Raw genomic sequence first — 9401 nt, 5'->3', positions numbered from 1 at the left:
ATGATGCTGGAGAAGGGTGCAGCGGGACCTGAGGACACGGAGCGCTCCGCCGTAAGGGAAAAGAGCGATGCCGACCGCGAGACGCTTGCGCCGTCGTCGCCGGATGGAGAGGAAGCAAAGGCCGAGGAGACGGAGACTAAGGCACTAGCGGTGGCCTTCCCAATGGCGCCGATCGATCGTTACGGCTTCCTCGTCACTGACAAGTGAGTACCCACCACAAGTAAATGAAGTACTGTGTATAACGCTCACTTTGCGTGTTGCAGGCGCTACAACGGAGGCCAAACGAGCCCCAACGCGTACAAGCACGCCGTGTGGCTCGAAAATCGTCGTACGCAGAAATGGGTCAAGATGATCGGCAAGCAACTGGAGGACTGGGAGGTCTGTCAGCTGCGGCATGCGGGAACACTCAAGAAGCGCATCCGCAAGGGCATACCAGAGGCATTGCGTGGCCGAGTGTGGAGTCATCTCGCCGGTTCATCGCAAATGCTGCTGAACAACCCAGGTGTTTACCACCAACTACTGCAGACAGCTCGAGTGCCCTGTGAAGAGACCATCGCGCGCGATATCGGGCGCACGTTTCCTCGCCACTCGCTGTTCCGCGACCGCTCCTCATTGGGCCAGTGCGCTCTCATGAATGTGTTGAAGGCATACTCGCTGCATGATCCTGAGGTGGGCTACTGCCAAGGCATGGGCTTCCTCTCGGCAATGTTTCTTTGCTACATGCCTGAGCAGCAGGCCTTCTGGCTGCTCGTGGCATGCTTAAATCACAAACGTTACGGACTGGCAGACCTCTATCGTCCGCGTATGCCAAAGGTGCCCGAGGTAACATTCGTCTTCCAGGGACTTTTCAAGCAGATTATGCCCCAGCTTTCGACGCACCTCGAGAACGAAGGCTTGCATCCAACGATGTACCTCACGCAGTGGTTCCTCACGCTGTTCACGTACAATTTCCCGTTCGAGTTCGTCACTCGAGTCTGGGATGCCTTCCTCCACGAGGGCTGGAAGGTCATCTATCGCGCAGCGCTCGCGTTGCTCAAGGTCTCGCAAAGTAAGAACACATCGTGAAGCTCGGACTGGAGAAGTGTCATGCTAACCTTGCGATGCGTGTCTGCAGAGACCCTGTTGAGTTCCAAGTTCGAAACCATCATGGAATACTTCCGGGATCTCCCCAACAAGGTACGCTACGTGTGCTTGCCTGGTATCCGGTTCCTCTGCGTTGTGTTTATTCCGTTGCTGTTTCGTAATTCAGGTGGACACCGACGAAGTTTTAACCGCAGCGTTCCGGTTGCCAATCAAACGGTCTCAAATCGCGCATTTGCTGGAGGAGTATCACAGCTCGTCCGCTGCTTCGTGAACTGCTACTCGCTATCTATCTCGATATCTTTCTCAACTATGTATTCAAATACTACAGTCGGAATTGCCGTAGCAAACGCCAAATGCACAGCTCTCATAGATTATCTATCTACAGCGAGCCCAGTAAAGCACCCGTGCTTCCAGGGGGAAAGACTCGCTGAGTATACGAAATACACATCTAGTCACCTAGTCTTGCTTGACCGACGCCGACGTGGAGGGAAGTGGCGCGCTTGTGGCAAAGTGCTTCTTGAGCCTGGGCAGCACGAGGCCGCCCACGGCCGCCACCACAATGAGCTGCACCGTGGTGGCCGTGTCGATGATGTCTCCGCGCGACCGCAGCTCGCGCAAGATGAGGCCGGCCTTGCAGCTCAGGAAGTTGTACGGGATGAGGCCGATGAGCGGGCCCAGCGTGAACTGGCCCAGCGGGATGGCCAGGTGCGGCGACGCCATGTTGATGAACCAGTTGGGCGTGAACGGGAACACGCGCAGGAAGATCATGTAGAGCGCCATCTCGTCGCGGTGCGCGTCCAGCATGCTGCGCAGCGTCGCCAGCTTGCGCGGGAAGAAGCGCGTGACCACGCGGCGGCCGAAGCGGCGCGACAGCAGGAACATGAAGACGGAGCCCAGCGTGTTGTAGGCCAGGCACAGCGGGAAGCCCAGCGTCACGCCGAACAGCGCGCCGCCCAGCAGGTTGAAGAACACGGTGCCCGGGATGGCGAACGTCTGCAGGTACAGGTAGCAGCCCATGTGCGCGAGCAGCAGCGCGCCGGGCTGGCGCTCCGAGAAGCTCTGCAGCGTCTCGCCCAGCTGCTGCGCCGCCTCCAGTGACGTGGGCAGCCGCAGCGCCACCCACTCGGCGTCCGTGAGTGCCGAGACCACGAGCGAGTGCAGCGTCGCGCCCAGCAGCGCCGAGCTGGCCAGGAAGATCATGCCCACGAGCTGCACGTCGCGCTGCCAGCCCTGCGACGGAGCCGTCGAGCCCAGCGCGGCCTTGTCACCGTCGCGCGCGAGGGCGCTGTCGTCCGCGGGGGCAGCGAACGAGGGCGGGGACTCCGGCGCGTGCGGGGGCATGGCTGCGGGCGGAAGGCGACCTTCTTCTTCGTGGACGCCAGTTTGGGACTGAGAAGGCTAATTTTACCCATCTTTTCGCCTGATGGTTTTTGGTTTTACGCGGTAATTTACTGGGGACGCTAACAAAGGGAAGACTGGTGGGGAGGGGAGTGACGTTGCGAAACAACAGGCTGGGTCGCAAAGAGCTTGCGCCCTATGTCGAGCGGAAGAGCGGACAAGCTCTCGTTCCCAGTGGTTAACGCCATGTTCAACCCTGAGAACCGCTGTTTTAGTTTTCGGGAGAGCTGCCGCTTCAGGTTAGTTGCGAGTTCGACTGTCCCTGTTGTCGCCGCCGTGCGGTTAGCAATTCTTTCTTAGATCTTGCATTCCAGCGTTTGTGAGCTCAGAAACTTTCGGCAAGGCAATGGATGAACCCATTCCTGCAACCGAAATTAGAGAACGATGGAAAAGCGATTACGAGGCTTTGTATATGTAGTACCGCAGTGAAGGCTACGAGAAAGCCATCATGGAAATCATTGCGAAAGTATATTGCCATGTCAATCCACAGATATTCTTTCGAGTAGGGCACGCGAGAGTATCTTGATACATGTACTGTAGTGCGTTTACCTTCCCATGAGTTCGTGATTCAATGCAAACCGATATGCTCCCTTGATCTCACTCGATAGGCTCTAGTTACCTAGCTATTCGTAATACTAAGTGAAGCTGAAGCATCTAGCTACACTGTTGTTTTCAATCCGGTGCAAACAAGCACGCAGAGACAGCAATGATGTAGGTCGATTCTTGATTGTAGGTACCATCAATGAGGAGAGTGTACGTGGAAGGCTGCTTACTGATACGTTATTTTTTGGCAACCGAACTGCCCGGTAAATGTGCAGCGCGGCTGGCGCAATGGATAGCGTATCAGACTTCGAATCTGGGGGTTGCGGGTTCGAGTCCCGCGTCGCGTACACTTTTGCCAACGATTAAAATTCATTTTCATGATAGGAAACAAAAAGTACCTTTGTAAAAAAAATAAACGCAGCAAATCTGTGCATTTAGTACGCCTTCGTGTTAAGCTTCAAGACAGCATATTCTTATTATTCCAGTAAACGACTTCAAATTAAATTCAAGTAGAACTTTAAGGTTTCCAGCCATGGAAAGCGAACCCGGCTAACAGACCTTCGCTAGGACTAGCGGCAGGACAACATGGAAATGCATTGGTTTCAATATAGCGTCCAAACTAGTTTCGTCCTACGGATCCGTGTAGGCTAACATTTGTACAGAGACAAAAACTCGGCGGCGAAGTATAATAGTGCGTGCTCTGCACGAGTTTGGGAGCGAGTGCTGTGCTGGTAAGCGAGCAAAAGTATTGACACGAGTGGGATTCGAACCCACGCCCGAAGACTGGTGCCTAAAACCAGCGCCTTAGACCGCTCGGCCATCGTGTCCTCCTAAATAGTAAACCACAACCACAATACAATTCCTTACATTCACACAGCAACATTCAACAACATTCAACAACATTCAACAGCATTCAGCCACCCTATAGTAGGATACTGGCTGGACCACCGGAAAAGTGCCAGCCCGCCCTGCCTTCCGACAAGAACCAAGAAACAAAGCGACAAGGCTCTCCTTACACTAACTCACAAAACTGGTATCTACATGTGTATACATTACTCGCAGCCCACACGAAGTGCTCGTAGACAGAACGCGCTCGCAAATCCTGGACCTCGACCTTCCGTCCCTGCCTGCCATCCTGACAGCTTCGAGTAGTACCGCGTGTGTCCCCACTAAGTACGCCTCCATCAAAACCAGCGGTCGTGAAGCGCTCCAGCCGTCGTGAGCCAGTCTCCAGTCTTCCGGCAGCGATGGCGTTCGTGGCGACAGCTCGTCTCGCGGCGCGCGCGGCCTCGTTCTCGTTGTCGCGCTCGCGCTCGCGCCTGGCGACCTCTGCGCGCGCGTGTCCGCTGCTGGCCAGTACGGCGGCCTCCTCGCAGCAGCTGCAGTTCCCGTGCGCGGCGCCTCCGTTCCTGTCCGTGCGCACCAAGGTGAGCGAGCGCGCGCTGCGCCGCAAGAACCTGCGCAAGATGAAGAGCCAGAAGGGCGCGAAGGTGCCGGTGCTCAAGGACACGCTGCGCAAGCTGTACCTGCGCACGCACCCGGACCTGTTCGGGCGGTACCCGGAGCAGCAGCGCGCGAACGAGGAGTCGTACAAGGAGCTGCTGGGCATCCTGGACGCGATCGAGAAGCACAACGAGTTCCCTCCGGCCAAGACGCTGGTGCTGCCGTTCTTCCTCAAGACGCCCGTGGAGGGCGAGTTCAAGGAGGTGGACCTGCAGCTGCGCACGACGGGCGGCGCGTGCAACACGCTGGTGGAGGAGGCGCTGGGCCGGTTCTTCGGCGAGTGCGGGCTGCCGCAGGCGTTCCAGTGGGGCGAGGGCAGCTGGGGCAAGGCTGTGGGCAAGGACGCGGCGGAGAACTCGAACCTGGGCTTCGACAAGGAGGAGGAGGCGCGCGAGAAGGCTCGCCAGGAGGCGGAGGCGGAGGCGAAGCGCGAGGAGCAGATCCGCCAGTCCGCTCCCGCCTACAACCCTGTGGACAGCGGAACGACATCTGAGGACGCGTCGATTGAGAAGCTGCTGAGCGAGCTGAATGAGGTGTTTGAGATTATTGCTGCGGTGCCACTTATGGACGAGGAGGAGTACGGAGAGCTGCGGGAGCACTTCATGAAGGGTCCTGGGCTTGACGAGATTGATGAGCGCGGATATAGCATCAAGGCTGGCACACATAGAATCTGGAAGGGTGAGCGCGACCTTGAGAAGGTGACGAGTGGTGTGGACACCGACTCGGCTCTGATTCTCCAGCGGATCTTGTTACATACTCTCAACATTGAGAGAAAGGTACGCGAGATGCTCGCCAATGGTGGTGTCGACCCTGACGACGAGGCCGAGTCAGAGGAGGATAGCGAAACCAAAAACTAGAGATTATACGTTTAAAAGCACGCTTGCTTGCACGATATCCAAATGGATAACCCACATATCATTAGTTTCTGCTTGTGTCAGAGCTCGGCGCAGAGCTTCTCTAGCTGCTTGACCACTTCATCCATCTCCGGTCTTTGCAATGGATTGACTATCCAACATTTCTCGACAACAGGTTTAAACCGGATCTGGTGCGCATGAACGAATTTGGGACGACATCCGCCTTGAACTTTGCTGACAAACTCCCCACCCTCCATCCCCGTGAACGGGTTGATACGATCTTGCGGACAACTTGAAGCTAGCTCCCACAGTACAATACCAAAGCTCCAAACATCGACTTTGTTGTCGTACCCGTGGTGGGCAAATACCTCGGGAGCAGTGTAACCTGAAGATCCAACCTCTTCCAGCAATAGTGGCTCCTGCTGCTGCCACGCTACGGCACTACCCAAGTCACCGATCTACTCCAATATAGTAAGAGGGAAGTTGCTCTTGCAAGAACAATAACTGAGAAAAAGCTTACCTTCAATGATGACCTTGGTGTCGCCAGATCACCGTTGATAAGAATGTTGTGGGTTTTGATGTCGCGATGAATCATGCCGTGCTTGTGCAGCCACGCGATTCCTTGAGCAATTTCGAGTCCAAGTAAAGCTTTCTGCCCGTGCATGTAAAATATGTCAATTTAAACAAAGTAGGAAACAGAGTTCGTATGAAGGCCTACCTGCTTGATCGATATTCGTCCCCATGTGGCTTCATCTTGCAAACACTTAGCCAAACTTGTCGAGGCGGTTAGAGTCACGATGCGCGCATGAGTATTAATTACAGCCAGCAGGTACAGTATGCAGTGGAGTGCCCTCACCTGCCGTGATTGAAGTATTCCATTAGAATGATCAAGCGAGGTTCCAGTGTTACGCCAAGCAGCTCAACAACGTGGTGGTGGCCATTTTGGCGGCGACACCTCTCCAGAATCCGGTACTCGTGTCTAAAAGCGCGGAGTACACTAACGGGTGGAGTCGAATGCTGATGCCGAAATTCTTTTACTGCTACTTGTCGATCACTATCGTTGTCACCGCGGTGCAAGACTCCGAGACTCACGCAAGAGTGAATACCTTCTCCGACTCGACCTTCCACTTTCAGATCGCTAGCGTCAATGTGGTCGGGGGCTGTCTCCGAATTGATCTCCTTCAACAGCTCTACAGCGGCCTCAGTGGCAACGTGGGACAGTTGCTGACTGCTCATTTTTTGTGAATTGTCTTCGGGCACAACGGTGGCTCTCAGCTGCTTACGTTTCAGTTGCAGTGCTTCCCCAAAGTTAGTAGGCAGTGCAAATGGTGGTCGTTTGGGAATTTCTGGTTGCACCACAGTACAATCAGCCGTACGTTTTTCAACACGAATCCGAAGCTTGATTTTGCCTGCTGGAAGTAGTACACGTGCGGATTGAGAGCTTTGCTGTTGACGCCTGATGACTGGAAAAAATCGCGAAATCTCATAGCCCTCACTTCCCAGCGGCAATTGTAGCTCGCCAACTTCTCCAATTGCTAGGGAGCTTGGCACCTTCTCGTTCTTCTTAGTACAAGAGCAAGCAGTATGATACAGTGACACGTACATCGAGATAAAGCAGGACGGTATACCCATTTCTTCAGCAGTCGGTGGGTTTTGGTACGCAGCGCTAACTTGGAACTTTAGCTCGTGCTTCTTCCAGATGGAGTGGTTACGAGCATGCTGAGCCGCTGTGGACGACTGCATTGGGCTGCCATTGACGGCAATATTGACTGCTGGATGTCCATTATGTTGACATGATGGCACCTTGCCTGGGATGTACAGATCGATGCCATGCAGCACTCGTACCCTGACCACGTAGTCTTCAGAGTTTAGAGCAGTGTCAGTTCGTGGACCACTGGTGGGTGTTGGGCCACTTTCACAGTCTGCAGTTGTAGGCCTTGGTACCAATGACTTGACGACAGGTGCAATTGGATGAACACTATTGTTGCTTCTGTTGCCGAAACGATTCATGTCTTGCCGTCCTCCATACAGTACCACTGGGCTGGAGCTTCGGAAGACAGGACTAATAGCTGAGGCACGCTTCGATCCAGCACTCCTCGACGAGTGCGTCTTTATCATGGATACACGTCTTGGGGGGTATTGCTGCCTGTTCTCAAGCATTCGAGATTCACTAAAGCCAGCTTGCTAGGCGTGACTAGACTCGAAATAGGTTGCGAAAAATACACGCCGACGAAGGCTACATGCATTGAGGTGCTCTACTCTGTCTGGTCTCTATTCGCTTTACTTGTTCTGCGCATCAGCGGCAGCGTCCTCATCGTCCTCAATGTCTCCCTTGACGATGATTTCGTTCAGCTGCTTCTCGATGTCAAGCGTGTGCAAGAGAATTCGCTGCAGGATAATCGCCGAGTCCGCGTCCACGCCACTGATAATCGTGTTCAGGTGACGCTCGCCTTGCCACATCTTAATGGTGCCTGCCTTAACCGAATAGCCCTGGGCATCGAGGTCGTCCAGACCGGAGCCCTGCTCGAAGTGGACCTTGATCGCACGCTGCTGCTCGTCCTCCTCATCAAGGTACGGCATCGCAGCAATCAACTGCAGTGTATCGTCCAGCTCGTTCAGCACCTTTTCAATGGAGTGGTCCTCCGGTGCACTTCGGTCCACAGGGTTGTAGGCGGGAGCGGACTGGCGGATCTGCTCCTCGCGCTTCGCCTCCGCCTCCGCCTCCTGGCGAGCCTTCTCGCGCGCCTCCTCCTCCTTGTCGAAGCCCAGGTTCGAGTTCTCCGCCGCGTCCTTGCCCACAGCCTTGCCCCAGCTGCCCTCGCCCCACTGGAACGCCTGCGGCAGCCCGCACTCGCCGAAGAACCGGCCCAGCGCCTCCTCCACCAGCGTGTTGCACGCGCCGCCCGTCGTGCGCAGCTGCAGGTCCACCTCCTTGAACTCGCCCTCCACGGGCGTCTTGAGGAAGAACGGCAGCACCAGCGTCTTGGCCGGAGGGAACTCGTTGTGCTTCTCGATCGCGTCCAGGATGCCCAGCAGCTCCTTGTACGACTCCTCGTTCGCGCGCTGCTGCTCCGGGTACCGCCCGAACAGGTCCGGGTGCGTGCGCAGGTACAGCTTGCGCAGCGTGTCCTTGAGCACCGGCACCTTCGCGCCCTTCTGGCTCTTCATCTTGCGCAGGTTCTTGCGGCGCAGCGCGCGCTCGCTCACCTTGGTGCGCACGGACAGGAACGGAGGCGCCGCGCACGGGAACTGCAGCTGCTGCGAGGAGGCCGCCGTACTGGCCAGCAGCGGACACGCGCGCGCAGAGGTCGCCAGGCGCGAGCGCGAGCGCGACAACGAGAACGAGGCCGCGCGCGCCGCGAGACGAGCTGTCGCCACGAACGCCATCGCTGCCGGAAGACTGGAGACTGGCTCACGACGGCTGGAGCGCTTCACGACCGCTGGTTTTGATGGAGGCGTACTTAGTGGGGACACACGCGGTACTACTCGAAGCTGTCAGGATGGCAGGCAGGGACGGAAGGTCGAGGTCCAGGATTTGCGAGCGCGTTCTGTCTACGAGCACTTCGTGTGGGCTACGAATAATGTATACACATGTAGATACCAGTTTTGTGAGCTAGTGTAAGGAGAGCCTTGTCGCTTTGTTTCTTGGTTCTTGTCGGAAGGCAGGGCGGGCTGGCACTTTTCCGGTGGTCCAGCCAGTATCCTACTATAGGGTGGCTGAATGTTGTTGAATGTTGTTGAATGCTGTTGAATGTTGCTGTGTGAATGTAAGGAATTGTATTGTGGTTGTGGTTTACTATTTAGGAGGACACGATGGCCGAGCGGTCTAAGGCGCTGGTTTTAGGCACCAGTCTTCGGGCGTGGGTTCGAATCCCACTCGTGTCAATACTTTTGCTCGCTTACCAGCACAGCACTCGCTCCCGACCTCGTGCAGAGCACGCACTATTATACTTCGCCGCCGAGTTTTTGTCTCTGTACAAATGTTAGCCTACACGGATCCGTAGGACGAAACTAGTTTGG

General features: G+C 55.7%; 4 protein-coding genes across 4 annotated transcripts; 2 read left to right on the top strand and 2 right to left on the bottom strand.

Moving 5' to 3' along the window:
• On the top strand, positions 1-1354 carry IUM83_18401 (EVI5-like protein; the record flags this gene model as incomplete). Its single annotated transcript, XM_067943398.1, has 4 exons — positions 1-203; positions 264-1048; positions 1115-1176; positions 1250-1354. The coding sequence occupies 4 exons, from the start codon at positions 1-3 to the stop codon at positions 1352-1354; spliced, it is 1155 nt and encodes a 384-aa protein (XP_067784818.1).
• A 185-nt stretch (positions 1355-1539) lies between these two features.
• IUM83_18400 (SNARE associated Golgi protein) lies at positions 1540-2424 on the bottom strand (the record flags this gene model as incomplete). The annotated part of the gene is made up of 1 exon (XM_067943397.1): positions 1540-2424. The coding sequence occupies one exon, from the start codon at positions 2422-2424 to the stop codon at positions 1540-1542; it is 885 nt and encodes a 294-aa protein (XP_067784819.1).
• Positions 2425-4271: 1847 nt separating this feature from the next.
• On the top strand, positions 4272-5384 carry IUM83_18399 (T-cell activation inhibitor, mitochondrial; the record flags this gene model as incomplete). The annotated part of the gene is made up of 1 exon (XM_067943396.1): positions 4272-5384. One exon carries the CDS (start codon positions 4272-4274, stop codon positions 5382-5384), a length of 1113 nt encoding a protein of 370 aa, XP_067784828.1.
• A 2277-nt stretch (positions 5385-7661) lies between these two features.
• On the bottom strand, positions 7662-8768 carry IUM83_18398 (T-cell activation inhibitor, mitochondrial; the record flags this gene model as incomplete). Its single annotated transcript, XM_067943395.1, has 1 exon — positions 7662-8768. The coding sequence occupies one exon, from the start codon at positions 8766-8768 to the stop codon at positions 7662-7664; it is 1107 nt and encodes a 368-aa protein (XP_067784829.1).
• Between the last annotated feature and the right edge of the window lie 633 nt (positions 8769-9401).

This window comes from Phytophthora cinnamomi, assembly GCF_018691715.1.
Source record: "Phytophthora cinnamomi strain GKB4 chromosome Unknown Contig84, whole genome shotgun sequence".
NCBI lineage: Eukaryota > Oomycota > Peronosporomycetes > Peronosporales > Peronosporaceae > Phytophthora > Phytophthora cinnamomi.
The sequence above is the reverse complement of the archived record's forward strand: the minus strand, read 5'-3'. Positions and strand labels throughout refer to the sequence as shown.